We start from the raw sequence: 21,993 nt of genomic DNA on the forward strand, positions 1-21,993 counted from the left end.
TCTCACCTTTACTTTGTCCTGATTTGTTCTCACCTTTACTTTACCTTGATTTGTTCTCACCTTTACTTTGTCCTGATTTGTTCTCACCTTTACTTTACCTTGATTTGCTCTCACCTTTACTTTGTCCTGATTTATCCTCACCTTTACTTTACCTTGATTTGTTCTCACCTTTACTTTGTCCTGATTTGTTCTCACCTTTACTTTGTCCTGATTTGTTCTCCCCTTTACTTTGCCCTGATTTGTTCTCACCTTTACTTTGCCATGATTTGTTCTCACCTTTACTTTGCCCTGATTTGTTCTCACCTTTACTTTGCCCTGATTTGTTCTCACCTTTACTTTACCTTGATTTGTCTCACCTTTACTTTGTCCTGATTTTTTCCTGATTTGTTCTCACCTTTACTTTGCCCTGATTTGTTCTCACCTTTACTTTGCCCTGATTTGTTCTCACCTTTACTTTGCCGATTTGTTCTCACCTTTACTTTGCCATGATTTGTTCTCATCTTTACTTTGTCCTGATTTGTTCTCACCTTTACTTTGTCCTGATTTGTTCTCACCTTTACTTTGTCCTGATTTGTTCTCACCTTTACTTTGCCCTGATTTGTTCTCACCTTTACGTTGTCCTGATTTGTTCTCACCTTTACTTTGCCCTGATTTGTTCTCACCTTTACTTTGTCATGATTTGTTCTCACCTTTACTTTGCCCTGATTTGTTCTCACCTTTACTTTGCCATGATTTGTTCTCACCTTTACTTTGTCCTGATTTGTTCTCATCTCTACTTTGCCCTGATTTGTTCTCACCTTTACTTTGCCCTGATTTGTTCTCACCTTTACTTTGCCATGATTTGTTCTCACATTTACTTTGTCCTGATTTGTTCTCACCTTTACTTTGCCCTGATTTGTTCTCACCTTTACTTTGTCCTGATTTGTTCTCACCTTTACTTTGCCATGATTTGTTCTCACCTTTACTTTGTCCTGATTTGTTCTCACCTTTACTTTGCCCTGATTTGTTCTCACCTTTACTTTGTCCTGATTTGTTCTCACCTTTACTTTGTCCTGATTTGTTCTCACCTTTACTTTGCCTTGATTTGTTCTCACCTTTACTTTGCCTTGATTTGTTCTCACCTTTACTTTGCCCTGATTTGTTCTCACCTTTACTTTGTCCTGATTTGTTCTCACCTTTACTTTGTCCTGATTTGTTCTCATCTCTACTTTGCCCTGATTTGTTCTCACCTTTACTTTGCCCTGATTTGTTCTCACCTTTACTTTGCCCTGATTTGTTCTCACCTTTACTTTGCCCTGATTGTTCTCACCTTTAGTTTGCCCTGATTTGTATTTCTCCCACTCAGTATTGGTCTTCCCAAAAAATTCTCCTACACAAAGCAGTAACTGAAATACAACCAGTGTTCTGAGGTTACTTAAATTCTTCTTACATTTTCAATGGGAACAAATTGAGAGGTAAAACATACAGTAGATACATGTTTTTCTAATATATGGATAGATGATCAGATGAATCTAGTTAATTATCTTAAATATTTGTTTTCTCAAAGCCTTGCTCAGTATCCTGAGTTCAAGATAATGGCGTTTTACTGTAATTATTTTCTGTTCTACTAACAGGGATGGGGTCAATTACTTTCAAAAGTAATCGATTAAATTACAATTACTTTGGATTTTAAAAGTAATCGATTACAAGCTGATTACAGGCATTTTTTAAAGTAATCAATTACATCTGATTACTTTTCCTTCATGTAATCATGATTACTTATGATTACTTTAGATTACATTAAGTTTTAATTTTTTTTTGTTTAATATTCAAGGACAACGGCATGTTTTTATTCATCTTTCTTTATATATCATTAACATTTTTAAGGTAGAATTCAGACAAAGTTTGGTTGTATATGTCTTTATTTAGATACATGATATTTATCTTATAACACCTGATTTCTATCTTTAATACAAGTAAAATATCTTGTTACTGTTGAGAGAAATAGAAAAAAGAATTTATTATAGTTTTTTTATAAATCAAACTTGACATAATTATAGGTAGAGATAAAGGGATTCAACAGGGAACTGTTCACAAGTAATTGACCTTCTCAATGAGTGATAGACTTTTAACTGCCAATCATTAGATGTTTTTACAGGAATTAACACATTGACTGGACAAACATGGATAGTTCAATAATTAATATTACCCAAGCTGACCCAACTTTAGTATATCTGTGTCTTATGACTAATTAATTCACATTATCTTTTCATGCACACTGTAGATCAAACAAAGTGAATTTTAGAATATGTCTCAATAAAGGAACATTTGCTATTTAAAAATAAACAAGTTTTTTCAAAGATTTACAGGGAAAACAAATTGTTGCATAACACACATGTTCATTAAATTTGAAACAAAATAAATCAAACTTTAGAATGACCTTGTAGTAATTTTCTATCAGTATATACATATATCTTGTCAAAAATAGCGAATTGCTAAGCTGCTAAAGTATTTTGAAATGAATACCAAATATTTGCTAGCAAGGAACTGATAGAATTTACTCATAGCCAGGACAATGGACCTGATTATAAGCATTTCTGGAGACATTAGAAGAAGATAATTAAATATAGCTTATAATTCTAAAACTTTTTTCAATAAACAATTTTATACACTGAAAAATATTAACTGAAAATCATCAAAAATCATGATTTTATGAACTTTGTTTTCAAAATTGTAATCATAAAGTAATCAAAAAGTAATCATGATTACAGGACTTTTTTCACAGTAATCGATTAAATTACGATTACTTGTACTGTAATCAGAAAAATGGGTGATTACTGATTACTCATGATTACTTGACAAACTGTAATCGATTACAACTTATTACGATTACTGATTATGATTACCCCATCCCTGTCTACTAAAAATAAAGTTGCTTAGCATATGAATTCCTATTACATCCAATTAAGGCAAAGAGGAAGGAAGATGGAGAATAGATATTGGTTCACCTATTATGGGGGGAGGGGAGGGGACAGATAACCTTAACATATCCATTGTGATTGAGATACTCATGCTCAAGAAAAGGAAGTTTAACTTATGCTTGTGGTCATTAAATCATGTACTAAGTAATTCATTCTTACATCAAAGCTGCCACTTTTCTTCTGTATAGCACTGACACGACCAAACAGTTTGTCAAAGTGACCCTCCACATCTCCACTCACCAAGCTAAACAAAATAAACACTGTACATCACTAAATGTTATATGCGTAGACATATTAATTAATATATATGTACTCAATCTAAAACATGTAAAAACTGACCTAAAATTTGCTGCCTTTAACTTTCTGTAACATATCGTAAAGATTTTAAAAGGAAATGGTTTTGACCCCTGATAACCAGCTTCATTGTTAATTAGCTTTTGTCAATTTTTTCAATGAATAATAACAATATTTAATAATTTTTTTTTTTCAGAGAATAAGGTTAAACATTTTGTTAAAAAAAAGAAAAAAACTGAACTTTGAATTTGGGGTTAAAAAGGACAAAAATCTTACATTTGAATTTTTTTTTATCACTAACGCTCTCTCATATATGCTGAAATCGCGTTCTGCAACATTTTAATGTGTTTTCTGGTAAGCAGTAAAGTAGAGTGTTTAAATTGTATATACAGCTTCAAACAGTACTCAGTTATCAACACACGCAAGTGCTTGCCCCAACTGCAGTTGTTCATATTTTCTTCTTTCTATTTGACCACCATTACACAGTACACACTCCCTTGACCAGGTCCAGTACAATCTCTTGATTTAGCTATATAGCTTTAAATAGCTATAAAGCTTTATTAAGCTATTCAGTATAGCTTAACTTAGCTATTTTACTGCACTTTTTTCTTAAAGGTGTAATTTTCTCAGTATGTACAAAAAAGCGCATCTTGGTGCAGTGACGATATACAACTTTGAACTCTTCTTAAAATAATGCATGTAAAAATCACTCATCAAATTACGTCTCCTTGAGAGACTTTGTACTCAAAGTTTTACAAGTTTTGGGGCTATACAAAGCAACTGATACAGTTACTTCTGCAATGATATTATAATGAAAACCAGTTATCATGATTATGTTCAACAAGACAATTGATTGGTAACAGTTCAGCACAATGAGAAGCAATCATACTTATCCTTGCCTCAAGGCAGCCAAGGTAGTGAACAGTTTCTAACAATAATTCTCTTTTTGCTTAAAAGTAAAAAGCTGCAAAGTTAAAACTTTCTTTGATTTTGGTTGTTGTTTTGATAGCCCATATTACAAATATGAAGAGTCAAATACAGCCTTTTTGTTTATTTTCAGCAAAAAAATAAACAACTTTATATTTTACTGGATTTTAACATTTTAAAAGGTAATAAAGCTATATAGCTATTTAAAGCTATATAGCTAAACACTTTAAGGACCTGTTGACAAGCCCACGAATTCCAACCGTCGCATCATCAACCACATTAGATTAAATATCATCAGATAATCACCATTTTTATAGGTCCCATTGAAAGAGAAAGTGGTCATTCATTAGAGAAAATCTTACTAACCCAAGGACCATGCTCTGTGGCAAGTTTGGTTGAAAGGAAAAATTGACAGCTTTTGGCAGACGACAGTCAGACTGACATTATATGTACCCTTCGATCAAAAAAGCTTACTGACAACTTAAGTTAAGATGGGCTATTAAAAAATTTCTTAAACTTACATTTTCAATGCCTTAGTCGTTGAAGTCATTGCGAGGAAGATGTTTTTAATTTTGCCGCTGATCCATGGGCGCCGCCATGTTTTTTTTTTTTATTATTCGATCATCCACTTGCTATTTCGTACTGTTACTTGATATATTCTTTATTTGAAAATCGATTTATAATTCGTTTTTCAATATTCAATTCTAGAAATAAATTGGTTAAAAGAGATAAATGTAAATGAAATACACAATATAATTTTTTATCAAATAAAATTACGTACACATTACCAAATTTCTAAATTTTCCGCGGAACTGCTTTGTTTACACATGTCTACCTGGGACGCAACACGCATCCGACTTCTGGAAAAGTGAGACAGATATTCTTGCCTAGGCAGTAACAGACTGAAGACAACAGACAGAAGAGATGGCTAACGGATTTGGGACGATAACTTGGTGGGGATTCAGTCCAGCTTTGGACCTTCAGGACAAAGGTACGATTTCTTTTTCACATCGAAATCTTTTGATGAATGATGTGTCAGAAAACTCCAGAATTGAAACAATAAAGATAGGCCTAGACTAAATGGTAATTGAAACCAGACAATATGTGTTTTGCTAAAAAAAAAAATTGCAAGGACTCAAACTGTAAGTTGAAGCCTTGTGCGATCAAGAAATAGCAAGTTTGATATTCATTTTCAGATTGCAAATATTGAAAATGGGCACAAATGCTTGCATTGGTTTATTTTTGTGTCTATGTGTCTTGAAAATTAGGATGCTTTAAAAAAGTTTTAAAGCAGTCATTCATTAAATTTTTATGTAATTGTTGTAATGTGTAGATAGAACATTCTATCATTATAATAAAATTGTTCTGTGGATCCTGTTCTAACTATATTGTGTGATACAGGGGTGAAAACTCTATAATTTATTGTTTTAAAAATTTATCATGGACAGATGACCATTCCATTTATTACAAGTATGGTACAAAAAGTGTAGGATATATATCATATAAATCTATTAAAGTGGTAAATACGAATCCCATATGTACTTTTGAGCATATTTGTTACAGATAAAAGAATTCTATGTCTAGCAATAGCTAAATTTCAAACTCTGATGACAAAAAACAGTTTTTAAAGATAATAATACACTATGCTTCTTTTCATTTCAGATTTATTAACTGCAGTAAACAGGATGAAAATAAGCGAGAAGGAAAATGGTTTGTGTAATTAATTAAACAAAATGTATGTATGTAAATTTATGATAATGAAGTGATTTAGTAGAGCAGTCATTCAGATTTTTGAAGCTTGTGTATCTATTTACAGCATGTTTATACTTCAAGTAAAAGTGAATTCAAATATTTTTCATATTCAATATTTCCACCATGTCTGTTTTTACTATTTAATTTTCTGATTTATTCTTTATTTGTTTTAGTAATTTTTAATTTTGAAAGTTCAAAATTCATTTAATATTGGAAGTAAACATTTTAAAAGATTTAATTTATCGATAAGTATTTGATTGTAATAAAATAAACATACTTTTTTAAAATGAATAATGAGTGCAGTAATTACAATAGAATATACATCTGTTGGATATGATAAAATGGCAGGAAAAGAAACTGTGCCTAAATAAATTACAAACAAACCCCAGTATTCACTGTAGAAATGTCTTCAAATTTAATTATTTATTGTACATAAATGACATCTTATGTGATAATTATTGATATTTTGAATTAGATGAGCTGAAGATTTTGCTGGTGGGGTCTGGAGATTTGAGACATGTTTTGATGACTATAGCTAGATCCTACCGCCACCAGCCCAGAAAGCTCCACGTAAGTAATCTACATTTCTACATCAAAGTTACAGTAATCCATGAAAATTCATCTTAATCTGAACACAAATGTTACACTATATTCTTGTAAAGAAAATTTCTACGTGGTTACACATACCGGCCATAGGATAATTTCTTCATAAAAGTTACACTAATTCACTGAAGATTAAGATAATCACAATTTTCAAGTATAAACTACACTAATCCATGTAAAACAATCTCAATCTCTACATAAAAATTACACGTACACTTTTACACATAAAACAATCTCTACATAAGTTAGTAAACTTACACAAGTTTACATAAATCCATGTAAATTCTCTACAAAAAAACTTAAACTTGTGTCTGAATTAAGGTTACCAGTATACAAGTATATGGCCAAAATAGATGGAGTCAGTACTCATTTTAATCTGTTCTGGAAATTCAGTTTGATTGCTAAGACTTTTTTTGTTTGATATCAAGCTTTACAAAGGTTCAAGATACATTAATAATATTTATTAAAGATAAAGGGTTGGTGCTTCACCTGGTAGCCATGGTATGAATTAAGATATCATTGGCTGAGATACAATTGTAATGAAACTTTAATGTTTGAACTATGATCAGTTGAAATATCTATATGCATACCACTTTTGCTCTCTGAGTTTAATATTCTGGAAAATGTAAAGGAGCTCATAGTACACAGATCTGAGCTAAGACCCATTATATATGTAATTACTTTGTAGTTTTACATTCTGGAGAATGCGTTGGAGTTGTATGCTAGAGACCTGTTATTTCTGGCGCTGAGTTTGGAGACACCAAAGCGGATGGGATTACAAGGTAAAATAAGTAATCATATTAAAAATAAACCAAAATCTTGTCACACCTGTATGACAGTCTGAATATTATGTAGCTTAGTAGCCATATATATACATGTAATTAATGCATGTTATGAATGCCCACACTTCTTAAGCTCTCTTTCATTTTAATGTTATAATTTATTTGTAATGTTTCTTTCCTATGCAGAGAAAACAGAAATGTTCCTTGAACTCTTTGGCAATCTTCTGGTCCGGAAACAGGCTTGTGAATATGTGGAGAAAATGGCAAACGAGTTCATCAAGTGAGTATTAATAAATGTGTTCATCATGTGAGTATTAGATAAGTATCACTTCAGTGTTTGATGTAATGATATAAATTTAATGTATTCTCTGGTTTATTAGATGTTACAGGATCACTTCAGTGTTTGATTTAATGATATAAATGTATTATCTGTTGTAGGATGGTGACAGATTCAGACTATCTCGCTCAGAAGCTACCAATGTTAGATCTCTCTCAGTTAAAGGTAACATTAAAAGCCTTGTCAAATTTCTGTAAGGATCTAAATCAGTTATGCCATCTGATCAGATAAACACCCAGATATTGTAAACCAATTTTTATTTTTGCCGCGAACTGGTCCTTAAAGTCACTGTGTCTATTAAAAACGTATCAAAAAAAAGAACTGATCGTGGAAATTAATTCTCGCAAACTAGTTTACCATTAGTAAATTGCAAAAATAAATTCGTCACGAATAAAAGTTGGTTTACAGTATTTCATCATTTGTGAAATTTTCCTCTGATACGAATTAACAATCGGACAAAAGATGATATTATTAAATATTTCACAAGGAAATTCTTTTAACTAATATTTTCTGGTATCCTTTTTTCAGTTTAAAGAGAGAGATTTTCTTGAGGGGATTTTCAAGTTCTGGAGAAATCCATCATCAGAAGTATTTGATGCTGAAAAACATTGGTAAATAGATTGTTTGGAGTTGTATTTAACACTGTGTATTTCATACTCTTAAGTACTGTTGCATACAAAATCTACCAATGTTTTTTTATGTAACATCACATTTACGTTTCATTCACACTATTATAAGAAATGCAAGGATTTTATAGAGAGTGTATATATTAACTGTAGTTATAGAAGTATGTAAGAATAATATAGAGTGATTTAATTATATTCTGCTTCAAAGGAGCGGGTATACCCTTTCACCCGTGTGTGTCTATCTGTCCATCTATGAAGCTGTCCATAACATTTTTGTCGCAGTTTTCTCTGCATGCGCAACTAATCATCGAAGATGTTTACAATTTTAGCACACTCTTTGTCTAGGCATGCCATAAAACCAGGGATTCATTTCTGTACAAATCCAATGTCATCTTCCTGTTTATCTGTGTCTGTCTGAATCATTAATTTTCTTCAAAGCTTTCTCAACAACTAATCATTGCAGATGGTTGAAATTAAAGCACACTCTTTGTTGAGGCATGCCTGGTGGGATTCATTTTTGAACCAATATTGTATAATTGTAGATTGGATGTTTTATCTTTGTTTTAAGGATATGAAACAGAGACAATTCCTAGGTCATGATATGACTGTAGATTGAATGTTTTAATTATCTTCGTTTTAGGGATATATGAGGCAATTCCTAGGTCATAATATGATTGTAGACTAAATGTTTTATCTTTTTTAAGGGATATGAGACAGAGACAATACCTAGGACCCAGATATGACTGTAGATTGAATGCTTATGATTGGGATTATCACATGAAACTGGTCAACAAAGAGGTTAGGAGGATTAAATCAGCTTTAAGCTTAATGAATACTGTAGAACCATTCTATTAAACATTTACTGAATACATTCTGTCCTTATATAACTTAGGGAGCATTCTACTATCTCAAACTAAAATTCTTTAGTAATCTTTTTCAAAGAATATAAATAATGTCATGTGTAGTATTACATGTATCTGATCATTCATCCATCATTTCAAGAGGCATTTCATCTATAATTTTGGAAGTTCGATTATAATTAAAGACACAGAATCTAATTCTGACCAACAATTGACCAACAATTATGAAGGTACTTGACATAATGATGTCTTTTTGCAGGCAGACATCATACACAAACATGAATACAAACGATGGAGGAGCACTGGGATAGCTTTTGAACCAAGGGAGGCAACTTATGACATTCCCAACAAAACACTGGCTTCAGGAGTCGTTGTAAATCAGGTAGGATGTACAAAGCTCAACAAAGGTCATCATTCATTAAAAAGGAGGTCAAGGTTATCAGTTATTTAAAGGTCACAAATGTTTATAATGAATAAGGAACTTATATATAGATTGCTTACAAGGTACAAAAAAAAATAAATAATTTTTTAGGTGATATACATACTGGGAAGGTAATCAGTTCTGAATTTTATCTTCAGTAGAGATATGAGATGTATCTGTGGGTATTATGACATGAAGTCTGTCTTAATGTGACTGTATTCTGACAGGGAGGGGAGAAGGTGATGCGGCGGGGATACTGGGGGGACGTCCTGGTCGGACCGTACCTGGCCTTTGGGATTCAATCAGAGGAGAAGTCTTTTTTCAAGAAATCAAACAACCAGTACACCAAGGTAACATAATAATAAATAATACCCAATAACACCCCCCAAGAAAAATACACCAAAAAAAAAAAACAACAGACACATACTGACAAAACTAACAGTAGAAATTATACTATAAATACAAAGGAATCAATTAAACGACAACAAATATCACCAAGGTACATCTGTAACATCAATAAAAAACACTAAAATTCGTAAGTAAATTCACCCTCAGTATTAAAAGGCTCAGTAATTAGATAAACATTTCTGGTAGTATCAAAACACAATACAGTAAAATCAATTATTTTCAGATTTCTCTGCAAGTGGCTGAGTTCAACATTTTATCACTGTTCCATGAGATAGCTCATAAAGAGAAGTACAGTCCACCTAAAATAGAGGAGAAATCTGACGATACGAAAGATAGTAAAGGGGGAGTCACAATTACAGGTAAACACTACAGTAACTACATTCTCTCTCTCTCTCTCTCTCTCTCTCTCTCTCACATAATTTCTCACAGGTATCCTTTGTGCCTATCTTTGAATTAGTAAATTAAATCATTCTGTTTCGTTCACCATGTAGAAATAACTGAAGAAGAAAAAAATTCAGGAGAGACTGATGTTAAGGAGTCAGGAGAATCTCCTAGTAATCCTCTAGGCCAGGCCTATGGTAAGAATTTTTATATCTACAATGTGGGCAAGGCATAATTTCATCAAAACTAATTCAAAGTAAGAATGTATCTGCATAATTCTTCATAAGCATGATATTCTTATGGACCCTTCCCTGCTCATGTTCTGCTCAGACAACTTGTTATTATCTTTTGGTTGTAATGATTATTATATTAAATTTCTATGTGTTCAGAGTATTTTCCCTGAATAACACTGTACTTATAAAAAATATTCATAGTTTTGATGTGTTTCTGAGTGAATATGGAAATTATGATGATTATGTTAAAAAAAATTGATATGCTTAAAATTTCTGTATCAAATGTTTTATGTTACAGAGTTATTACCCCTGGATGATGTTGTGATTATGTATTAAATGTTTTATATTACAGAGTTTTTGCCCTTGGATGGTATTATGATTATGTATTAAATGTTTTATATTACAGAGTTTTTGCCCCTGGATGGTATTATGATTATGTATTAAATGTTTTATATTACAGGGTGTTTGCCCCTGGATGATATTGCGATTATGTAGTAAATGTTTTATATAATTACAGAGTGTTTGCCCCTGGAGGATGTGAAGATAACATTCCTGCCACTAAATTCTCTTCCAGATCTCTCTAAGAAATCCAAATATAAGAACTGCTTCCACACTGTATACTTTGCTAACAGGTGAGTTAAATCAAATATCCTAAGGGGCTTCACATGACCTTCCTATGCCAGATAGGTAGAGGTCAGTGGTAAATAAGCACCTGTCTGTAGAACAAAGGTACAAAATCTGATGAATGTTCTTTGTCTATCTGTTTCCTTTCTTCTACTTATTCATGGTAATTACAGAGGAATGAAAGTTTTAGATTACATTTGCACAATTTTAATCATTTAGGCTGTTTTGAACTGAAATGCATTTCAGTAAGTGACTCCCGTTGTATAGTATTGACATATTCTATCAGTTTTTATTTTTCCCTGATAATCCTCACTCCCCTCTTTTTCCAAAATTGATTCTATAGAAAAGTCTGATATTATTTATTTTTTCATAGTAAAAAAAAGTAGAATTTAAAAATTCCCAATTAATACAGCTGATAAGGTAATCCTGCTTCTCTCATTGCATTTGCACTATGCCAAATGTAAACAAGTAAGGTGGCAATGAGTTTGTATCAATTAATTATTGATTCCAGTTTTAGCTGCTTTCAAAATCAATCCCATGATTTAGCCATCTTCCAAGAATAATATTCACTGGCCCTTTGGCTTTGAGAATATTGTACTCTTCAGTTTGCTTAATCATCATATTGTCTTCAAAACAGCAATTATTGTATATTGGTTAATGGAGATTGTTATTTGTTTCGGTTTAGTTAACGGAGACTGTTATTTGTTATAGTTTAGTTAATGGAAATTGTTATTTGTTACAGTTTAGCTAACGGAGACTGTTATTTGTTATAGTTTAGTTAATGGAAATTGTTATTTGTTACAGTTTAGCTAACGGAGATTGTTATTTGTTACATTTAAGTTAATGGAGATTGTTATTTTGTTACAGTTTAGTTAATGGAGATTATTTGTTACAGTTTAGTTAATGGAGAATGTTATTTGTTACAGTTTAGTTAATGGAGATTGTTATTTTGTTACAGTTTAGTTAATGGAGAATGTTATTTGTTACAGTTTAGTGAATGGAGATTGTTATTTGTTACAGTTTATTTAATGAAGATTGTTATTTCTTACTGTAACAGTTTAGTTAATGGAGATTATTATTTGTTAATGGAGATAGTTATTTGTTACAGTTAAGTTAATGAAGAGTGTTATTTGTTACAGTTTGGTTAATGGAGATTGTTATTTGATACAGCTAATGGAGATTGTTATTTGTTATAGTTTAGTTAATTTGTTATAGTTTATTTAATGGAGATTGATATTTGTTACAGTTTAGATATTATACACTTATCCACTAATTGTGAGTGTGATAGCCCTTTTATCAAATGGATTTTGTTATTTGTTATAGTTTATTTAACAGATTGATATTTGTTACAACTATTCCCCGAGGGCTTGCTCTTTTATCAAACCCGCGACAGTGAACTATTCCCCGAGGGCTTGCACGAGGGGAATAGTTCCTGTCAAGGGTTTGTTGAAAGAGCTATCCAACTCACAACCAGTGGATAAATGTTTTATTATACTGATGTATAATTACAATTTTTGAGGTTTGAATTATTTTTGAGTAAGATAATACTACAAGAATAATCTCACATCATGATGACGTCACAATGCTACTGAAGTCATTATGACATCATCAGTCAATAGATTTATCGCTGGAAATCAAAATTGGTGGCAAAAATTGCATGAAAATTTTCCGAGGGTGGATAGCAAAAACTATACCCCGTGGTATAGCTTTGCTATGCGTAGACTATCAAAGATAGCTATTTTACCTTCTGAACTTTATATAGAAAACATTTTAACAGAAGTATAATAATGGAGATTGTTATATATTACAGTTTGATTATATGTTACAGTTAAGTTGATAATATTGTTATTTGTTATAGTTTGGTTCATCTTTTAACTCCTGAGGTGGCGCCTATCTTCAGAGATTCAGCGACTGTGATGATAGAGACAGCAAGGTATCAGTATACAGCTAAAGTATATCATTGAGGGGGTTAGCAAGATTCCAGTTCCCCAAGACCAGGACTATTTCCGGAAGTGCAGCGTGCCTCGGGAAATAGTCCTGGCCGAGATGAACTATACTATACTATACTATACTATTTATAACTGTTTTATTATACCGATACAAATTTATATTGTAAAGATAACCTTTTAAAAAAAATATTCATTTCCAGATTAACTAATCATTATGTGTCGCAAATAACAAATTAGAAGACAGTTATTCCCTAATTCTAATGCAATCATTGCATTCTGTTGTTGTTTACATCTTATTTTGTTATATGAAATACGTCACAAAGAATTGTGTTTTTGCATCGCTCTATTATGACATCACAATGAAAAGCTATAACCGCAAATTAGCATGACTAGCTTTCGACCGAGGGATTAGCTAAAAAAAACTAATGCACGATGATTAGCTGATTCACAGCGATTTCTAGGGAATTGTGCAGATCTTATAATCACTTATTTTATATAGGGAAAAATCAGTAGAGGTATAATAATGGACATCATATTTATACAGCAAGACTTATTTATAACAATGTTACAGTTGACAGTTTATATTGGACATTTTTTCACTATGTTTTTCTGTTCTTCTTAAAACTGTTCATTTGTATTGCATAAACTATAATATCATCAGTCTAGGTTATTTTTTCAGCCATGTCTTTATTTCAGAAGTTAAATGCATTAAGTTGTGTTTACTAAAATTTTACAGGTATATGCTGGAACTAAAAGATGAACAAGAACTAGAATTTGCCAACAAAGTAGTGGGATTAGCTAAAGCAGCTGGTTGTCAGGTAAAATTGTTCAAAAGTTGTTGGATTAGCCAAAGCATTTAATTGTCAGGAATGCCTTATGTTGTTGGATTAGTTAAGACAGCCTTTTGTCAGGTAATGTTATGTTGTGGGATTAACTAGTGCAGGTGGTTGTCAGGTAATGTCGCTATGTTGTGGGATTAGCTAAGGCAGGTGGTTGTCGGGTAATGTTGTTATGTTGTGGGATTTGCTAAGGCAGGTGGCTGTCAGGTAATGTTGGATTAGCTAAGGCAGCTGGTTGTCAGGTAATATTGTTATGTTGTGGGATTAGTTAAAGGCAGATGGTTGTTAGGTAATGTTGTTATGTTGTGGGCTTAGCTAAGGCAGGTGGTTGTCAGGTAATGTCGCTATGTTGTGGGATTAGCTAAGGCAGGTGGTTGTCAGGTAGTGTTGTTATTTAGCTAAGGCAGGTGGTTGTCGTAATATTATTATGTTGTGAGATTAGTTAAAGGCAGATGGTTGTCAGGTAATATTGTTATGTTGTGGGATTAGCTAAGGCAGGTGGTTGTCAGGTAATATTGTTATGTTGTGGGATTAGTTAAAGGCAGATGGTTGTTAGGTAATGTTGTTATGTTGTGGGATTAGCTAAGGCAGGTGGTTGTCAGGTAATGTTGTTATGTTGTGGGATTAGTTAAAGGCAGATGGTTGTCAGGTAATATTGTTATGTTGTGGGATTAGCTAAGGCAGGTGGTGTAATGTTGTTATGTTGATTTAGGTGGTTGTGTGGGATTAGCTAAGGCAGGTGGTTGTCAGGTAGTGTTGTTATGTTGTGGGATTAGCTAAGGCAGGTGGTTGTCAGGTAATATTGTTATGTTGTGGGATTAGCTAAGGCAGGTGGTTGTCAGGTAATATTATTATGTTGTGGGATTAGCTAAGGCAGGTGGTTGTCAGGTAATATTGTTATGTTGTGGGATTAGCTAAGGCAGGTGGTTGTCAGGTAATATTGTTATGTTGTGGGATAAGCTAAGGCAGCTTATTGTCAGACAGGAAATGTTTTCTCTTGTGTTATGCCCTACAAGTGTTTTTGGAGGGAAAGAGTCTAAAGGAGGGAGGAATGAGTGGTAAGATGGGACCAATTGCTGATGGCCAGATACCTTGGTAGCACCTGATTAAAGAATATCAGGGGGCCTAGAATCTTGGTCTAGTCTTTCAAATTAAATTTTCTCTTCTCCATTTACTTTTATGTCTACTTTTTCAAATAAACCTTTGCAAATTTGGCCTTAGCTTTAATAAATTTTATTTTTGTCTACTTTTCCTGTATTTACCTTAGTCAGGCAGTAAGCAGTGTGCTATTTATGTTGAACTCTTTGTAAGGGCAGGATAAACCCCAATCAGTTTAACTGTATACAATATTTTATTCATCGAGTTGTGTCTTTTGTTGTATTGAAATAATCTGTTAATCTAACTGAATTTTTGTTTTGCTTTTAGGATCCAGGAGATTTTGATGCTAAATCATCAAATGTCATAACCTTCAAATATGAGCGCCCCTCCTCCTGATATTTATTGGATCTGAGTTTCATCATCATTATCATTTTGAGAGACATTTATTGAACTATTTATTGACACTCAGTGACATCAGTTCCTTTTAATATGGTTTTGTTCATCCTTATAAGCCATGTTTAATTTAAAATATTCATTATCAAAGATTAAAATATTTTATTTGCAATGAACATGTTGTCTTGATCTCTGTTTCATTGTCATTTTTGAGTTGGCTCACGTAGCGAGCTACTCCTTGTTGACACAGCCGTTTCAGAACTGTAAAATTTATCACGCATTCAGCAAGGTGATCCATATGCCAAATATGATAGTTCTAGCAAAAAATGCTTTTGTTTGAGTTATTGTATAAACTTAGGTTGTAAAAACTGTATAAAATTTCATACTGTTACATTACTTATAAAGAAATTTTTGTTTAAATATATGTAAAATATACAATTACTGCATAAAAATTATGAATAAATGTTCAAGCATGTTAGGCGGATCTAATCTTCCCATCTGAAGTTTATTTTTAATGGACCTAGAATACTCCCTCACACAAACACCTAATGCTCTCATTAGATGTAGCTAGTGTGATTGATTTGCAGTGGGAATCTTTAAACTAATTACTCCATAACACTGACCACTGTAGCTAGTGTGCTTAAATTCATTATAGAATCCAGGTTAGCAGTGCTGCTTTTCACAATAATACGTACGGAAGCCCATTAGTGCAAACCTGTTTATATAAAGGAAATTTAAAGCAATATACACTTTATTTTTTAACCGAACATGGAGACATATTATATTCAATCTCTTAGATGCAAAATAAACTGAATATAAGGCATGGTGTCCAGATGTATGAAAAAGCTCAATTAATTGAGCGAGTCAACTCGCAGGCCCTTCAGGCCTTTGATTATGATTTAAAAACAAAGAATACTGCCTAGTCTGACAGACACTGATTGGGCTGACACTGACTTTACTAATGAAACAAATTTGTGTTTTCTTGGGACTTCATTATAAGGTTGCACTAGAGCTGCAAGGAGTTTATATACAACCATCTTGGACATTAACTTGATGAATTTATAAAGATGTCAAGCCTAGCTGGGTCACATGTTCAAACCAGTAAATCTCTTTTAGTAGTTTTGAGAATCTCAGTCAAGCTGTTAATTGTACAAATTACAGTTCAACTTGGGTATCTTCAATTACTGGGCTCAACAGGTTCAACACACTGCATTCCAGGGACATGTAAAAGTACCCAGATCTTATTATGCATATCAAACTCCAATTTAAAAATTCTCACTGAATTCAAACTCTTTCCAGATATTTTCAATTAAGATAAAACAAAAGAGATCTTCATATAAAGAAACAAGATTTATATTTTTTAATGTTTAAAACAATACAAACTCTTATTGCACTTGAAAACATGGTCAATATCAAATCAGCACACATAAACATGGTCCACATCACAACCAGCACACATACACAGACTGTTCCACGCGAGTGACAACTGGATGAATGATTGGTTCTAAGGGAGGCTACTGTTTACAGTCTTTATATATTACTGGCTCCTTGTTTTTCACAGGCTTCGATAACTTGTTGTAAGTTTGTATCAAATAAATCACATCTGTAACAAATCAATATTAGAGTTAAACAATAAGAAATTTCACACAAACAAGGTCACTATAAAATTAAGCAGTGTGCAGCCAAAACATGGATACTGGTGTGAATTTCTTACTCTGTTGATATAATGTCATAATGGACAGTCATCAGAAAAACGCCTATGTTTGGGGGAGTAGAAAATTGTCCCAATGTTGACACCAGGTAAATTTTGCTCTTTCGACTATAAATATATACTGAGATGAGCAGGTAGTCAACAATACAGAAGTCATAATGTCCAAGTTCTTACATTTACGGAGGAAATATCAATGTGACCATTGATGGATGTTGACATATACCAAGTGGGTGTCATATCCCACATTGTTAACACATCTAATGTTGAGCTTCCAAAATTTACTAGACAGTACAGACAGTGCTTAATTCCATTTAAAGACAATACACACACTTACCGTACAGGCATATCTACAGAATAGAATGGGTTTTTCAGGGCAAAGTCAGAAAACACCTCATACATCTTGCGTAATAATATGTCAACCCCTCCTTGTCGTGGGTCTGTTAGGGCGATAAATTTGATTCCTGCAAAAATAAAAATATTAAGTTTTCTGCCATATCATTACAAAGCATAAGTAAAACTTACCTACTATAAGTCAGCTATGACTAAATAAGCAGAAAATTTTACCAAAGTAAAATTTGTTTCAAATAAAGTTATGATATAAGCCACAGGGGCAACTCATCTGTTCTGTTCTCTATTAGATATATAAAATATTAAAATATTAATTAAAAATTTAAATTTGGGTAATAAAGAACAGTATATAAAATGCCCTGTGCATAAGCTTACAAGAATTAAATTTAGTTACAATACTTGAACATGATGAAAATGAAGGCTGGTTTCTCACTTTCTCCATAGAAGACAGTACCTGTCATTGTTTGGTAGCAGTGTAACTTGAATCCATCTGTTTCCAGAACTTCAATGCCCGATGAATGTGGCTCAGGAGATAGCTGAGATCCAATGGCAAATAATCTTCAAAAAGGATTAAAAATCATTCGTTACCTATTTAATTTACAGGTATTTATTTATTCAACAATGAGCATAGACATTTTCAAATATTTTTATTTCCACTAATTTCCACCTGTTAAAAACATTATGTTTTTTTTTTAAATAAAATACATAAAACTTGTTCTGTATAAGCAAATGTGGTCTGTATTACTCACGAATGAAACATGCTGCCCAGCATAATTCGCTCGTTGGTGGTGAGCCTTGTCCGACCAAACTTGAGGTTGATTGGGTAGTTCTGGGGGGAATTAATGATTTCCATGGCATCTTTTCCATCACTTTGAAGAAATCTTCCTTCCACAGGCACCCCATTTATTGCCAAAAGTGTATGTCCAACTAGAAGCAGAAAGGTTGTGTTATATAGCTGGTAATTGGCAATACTACTCTATTTACTAAGCTCCTAAAGTTTAATAATAAAATATTCAACAACTGGAATCTATGGTGGCATATTTCTGCCCCCTTCATGGCAGAGTTTTTCACTCTACGATTCAATCAGAAATGGTAATACCGCCACCATTTTATGAACTCATTCATGGCCAACAACATATCTTGCACGTCAACATAGTTATCTTGCATGTTGACATAAAGAAGTCACATGTTGACATAAATAAGTCACATGTTGACATGATGTTGATATAAACATGTTGCATGTCTACTTATAATTTAATTTTAGTGTAGACAATGAGACAATTTTTCCTCAAGAAAAATGCTTCAAATTGAGCATATTTTTAAAGTAACGTAAAGCGGAGTAAAACATTTTTGACATTACTCATTGCGACAAAGGCAAGTTATGTTATACAAAATGGATTTAATGTTTTACCCAATCAAATGATGTGTTACAACAATAATTTAATTATATAATTATGTTGCATGTTAACATTATCTTGCATGTAGGGGGCAGAAATATGCCACCATAGACTACCAAGGAAAAAGTTTGGTTTATATTAATGTTAAAAGCTTAACTTTCTTCATAGCCTACTTCAATAACAAACTGTTAATAAAGACTCTGTGTTAACAGATTCCATGTCTCTGTGAAGGTAACGGGTTCGTTCGCCCGATCTACCTGTTCGCAGGAGTCCGTTCGCGCAGAGTCCGTTCGCCCGAAATATTTTTCGCCCAATATCTTATTCGCCCTATATGTGGTTTGCCAAATACTTATGTATACTTATAAATATAAACTCTGTTTATTTCTTTACGAACTTGGGATATTTTTTCCCAAATTCTGATACGAAGAACAATTTTTTTTTAGTCTTAATTAATTTTTGATTTGATACTAATGTTTTTTCATGACTTAGTGTTTACACTATAGTTAATTAGATGATTAATATGATTATCAATGTTAATGAGGGGGATACATCTGTGTTATTTTTACGAATTGCGCTATGTTTTGAAAACAAAGGACTGAGACGTTAATAGGCCCATTATAGTACTGAACAGCGGATGTTGAAGGTTTTACCTTTGAAGAATCTCCCTTTGATCTCAAAAAATGAAACATAAAAAAATGGAAGATAGAAATTTTGGAAAGAAATTGATTATATTTTATTCTACATTAAATGGGCGAACGGACCCTGTGCGAACAAGTTTTAGGGCGAGCGGACTCTGGGCAAACGGTAATTTGGGCGAACGGGAAATCGGGCGAACAATTTTTAGGGCGAACGAACATGGAACCCTCTGTGACTGAGACATGAATCTGCATGACTCAGACAGTCAAACTACATCTAAGATCTAGTGTCTATCACAGGGACGGCAAATTTATTCATAGAACAATGTAAGCTTTTACAATAATCAGTGAGTTGCCACTGGTTATTCTTTACATTGCTTTACAGATACAACTGCCGACTCCTCTGGTCTTTCAGTTTCACCTTTGATTCCATCTCTTTCTCCAAATGCTACGACGAGTTTCTCATCGTGTTGCTTAAGAACAAGCTCTATTGGAAAACTGAAAGTTTTCTCTACTTCTGGTCTCTGTGTGTAGTGATCATATTGAAAGATCAACCCTCCAGCTTTGTTTATAATAAAAATACTAAATATTCCCATGACTTTTCTCCATTGAGATTTTTACGTATCTTCCGGTACGTCGATTTACCCAAATGGACCCAAATGGACCCAAATGGAACCCAAATGGACCCAAATGGACCCAAATGGAAATCAAATGGACCCAAATGGAAATCAAATGGACCCAAATGGAAATCAAATGGACCCAAATGGAATTCAAATGGAATTTTTAATATGTTTTACTGCGGTTTTATTAACTTTTACTTGTAAATTAATTACTGTTTTGATTATTTTAAGCATTATATGTGTTCATGTATGTTTGTGAAAATTAATTAAATACTATTTACAATATATTATTATTTTAATGTGTTAAAGTACGTTTTTTTCCTTACGAATAAATATATTTGTATGTGATTATATTTATTTTTTTAAGGGGGATATATAATTGATTTCAATTATTAATGGATAATTATCCAATAGGATCGATGCATTTATAATATAATTTGGAGTACTTTGGAATAACCAATGGGATTAATTTATATCTTTGAGAAGATAATTATGAGACATTTACATTTTAAAAACACGCGTTTTGTGGAAAATTCTTCCTACCAGAATTTTTCTTCAAGGAGAATTTGGATTCTATGTACGGTAAGTCTTTTTTTCTACATTAAATGATTTATTTCCTATAAGATATTAAAGAAGCACTGATTTCATTAAGTGAATCAATAAATATTTCCTTTTATTTTACCTAAGAAATAATGTAATATTATACTTTACTCCGGCTACGTATATCGACATTGATAAGCATACTTTTGTATTCATTTAAAAAGAAGAAATAAAGGAACGTACATACAAGATATTTTAAAATTAAATTATCTTTAAACATGCAATATAGATTAATATAAAAGACATCAATTTGATTTTTGCTTATAAACCAAGTACAATCATCACTTTAATTATACGTATAAACATAACAATTACAATAATCTTAATCTAAATGTTTAATTTCTTAGAAGATATAATTGTTTACCCGTATAAATTAGACCTCCTTATAGGTGATACTGTTCTATAGTAGGGTAATGACGGTATTGTTATGAAAACAACCGATTATTTGACACGCGTCACATGATTTGTGTACTCCTAATAAACAAAGGAAGTATTTCCAAATTACACAACTCCTCGCATTTTGTTAAATAAATTATCTAACATTACAAAAAATATTTACTACATTGTATAGTAAAGCATAGTTTTTCTTTATATGTCAGTAATCTCTGTTTTTAGAAGAAATCTAAATGTATACCATTTTAATTTCGATCTGTAAATGTTTGAATTTAGACATATACAATAAATTTACATGTATACATACAATCTATCTCTTCTTAAATCTTTGTATTATATGAATTTGAGCAGACATAAAATTATTAATTATATATTTATATTTTTTTATACAACATGTACAATCCAAACATTCAATGGAATTTGCTATTTTACTCTTACAAATTTTTCTCCCAATATTCTAAACATTTTGATAATAGGCACGAAATAAAATATGACTTTACAAATGCTAATTAATGTTTTATTTTTGTTACAGATTCCTTTCACAATGCCGCGCAAACAAAAAACCAAGAAGAACGAGTGGCCCTGTGGTCGTTGTAAAAAGAACTGTGTTTCGTCTTGTGTTTTCTGTGCTATTTGTGAAAAGTGGTACCACTGTGCTTGTGAAAATGTAACTTTGGACAAACTTAAAACCATATCAGACAATCCAGAGGATTATATCTGTGATACCTGCCGAAGTGACGATGGGAAATTCGACTTTCTGATGGGACTGGAGCGTCTGAAGCAGGTAGGGATATTATTCTTT

General features: G+C 32.4%; 3 protein-coding genes across 3 annotated transcripts in view; 1 reads left to right on the forward strand and 2 right to left on the reverse strand.

Annotated features, from left to right (window-relative positions):
• Positions 1-4,810, reverse strand: part of LOC134267378 (CWF19-like protein 1) — a 23,195-nt gene extending 18,385 nt beyond the window's left edge. Inside the window, exons 1-3 of the mRNA XM_062749597.1 lie at positions 4,703-4,810; positions 3,120-3,204; positions 1,310-1,385 (exon numbers count right to left, since the gene is read on the reverse strand). Coding sequence (XP_062605581.1) covers positions 1,310-1,385; positions 3,120-3,204; positions 4,703-4,731 — 190 coding nt within the window. The 5' untranslated portion in view covers positions 4,732-4,810. The remainder of the gene's footprint in view (positions 1-1,309; positions 1,386-3,119; positions 3,205-4,702) is intronic.
• Positions 4,811-4,958: 148 nt separating this feature from the next.
• On the forward strand, positions 4,959-15,654 carry LOC134267379 (dynein axonemal assembly factor 3-like). Its single transcript, XM_062749598.1, has 16 exons — positions 4,959-5,172; positions 5,844-5,891; positions 6,409-6,503; positions 7,225-7,318; positions 7,505-7,598; positions 7,757-7,820; positions 8,184-8,266; positions 8,986-9,079; positions 9,401-9,523; positions 9,790-9,912; positions 10,194-10,329; positions 10,462-10,548; positions 11,102-11,216; positions 13,067-13,141; positions 13,894-13,975; positions 15,422-15,654. The coding sequence occupies exons 1-16, from the start codon at positions 5,106-5,108 to the stop codon at positions 15,488-15,490; spliced, it is 1,449 nt and encodes a 482-aa protein (XP_062605582.1). The 5' UTR covers positions 4,959-5,105; the 3' UTR covers positions 15,491-15,654.
• Positions 15,655-16,818: 1,164 nt separating this feature from the next.
• Positions 16,819-20,201, reverse strand: LOC134267370 (trafficking protein particle complex subunit 4-like). Its single transcript, XM_062749587.1, has 5 exons — positions 20,000-20,201; positions 18,296-18,473; positions 18,001-18,104; positions 17,533-17,659; positions 16,819-17,090 (listed from the first exon to the last, which is right to left on the reverse strand). The coding sequence occupies exons 1-5, from the start codon at positions 20,172-20,174 to the stop codon at positions 17,018-17,020; spliced, it is 657 nt and encodes a 218-aa protein (XP_062605571.1). The 5' UTR covers positions 20,175-20,201; the 3' UTR covers positions 16,819-17,017.
• Between the last annotated feature and the right edge of the window lie 1,792 nt (positions 20,202-21,993).

This window comes from Saccostrea cucullata, unplaced genomic scaffold, assembly GCF_032062105.1.
Source record: "Saccostrea cucullata isolate Sc308-1 unplaced genomic scaffold, CSIRO_AGI_Scuc_v1 ctg832, whole genome shotgun sequence".
Taxonomy (NCBI): domain Eukaryota; kingdom Metazoa; phylum Mollusca; class Bivalvia; order Ostreida; family Ostreidae; genus Saccostrea; species Saccostrea cuccullata.

Coding starts and splice junctions, on each gene's coding strand:
- LOC134267370 (XM_062749587.1), bottom strand. CDS start 20,174: ATGGGAATATTTAGTATTTTTATTATAAACAAAGCTGGAGGGTTGATC. Junction 18,474..19,999: donor AGAAAGAGATGGAATCAAAG/GTGAAACTGAAA, acceptor TTCTGCTTCTAG/TTGGACATACACTTTTGGCA. Junction 17,660..18,000: donor CTGCTACCAAACAATGACAG/GTACTGTCTTCT, acceptor TTATTTTTGCAG/GAATCAAATTTATCGCCCTA.
- LOC134267379 (XM_062749598.1), top strand. CDS start 5,106: ATGGCTAACGGATTTGGGACGATAACTTGGTGGGGATTCAGTCCAGCT. Junction 10,330..10,461: donor AGGGGGAGTCACAATTACAG/GTAAACACTACA, acceptor TTCACCATGTAG/AAATAACTGAAGAAGAAAAA. Junction 10,549..11,101: donor TCCTCTAGGCCAGGCCTATG/GTAAGAATTTTT, acceptor ATATAATTACAG/AGTGTTTGCCCCTGGAGGAT.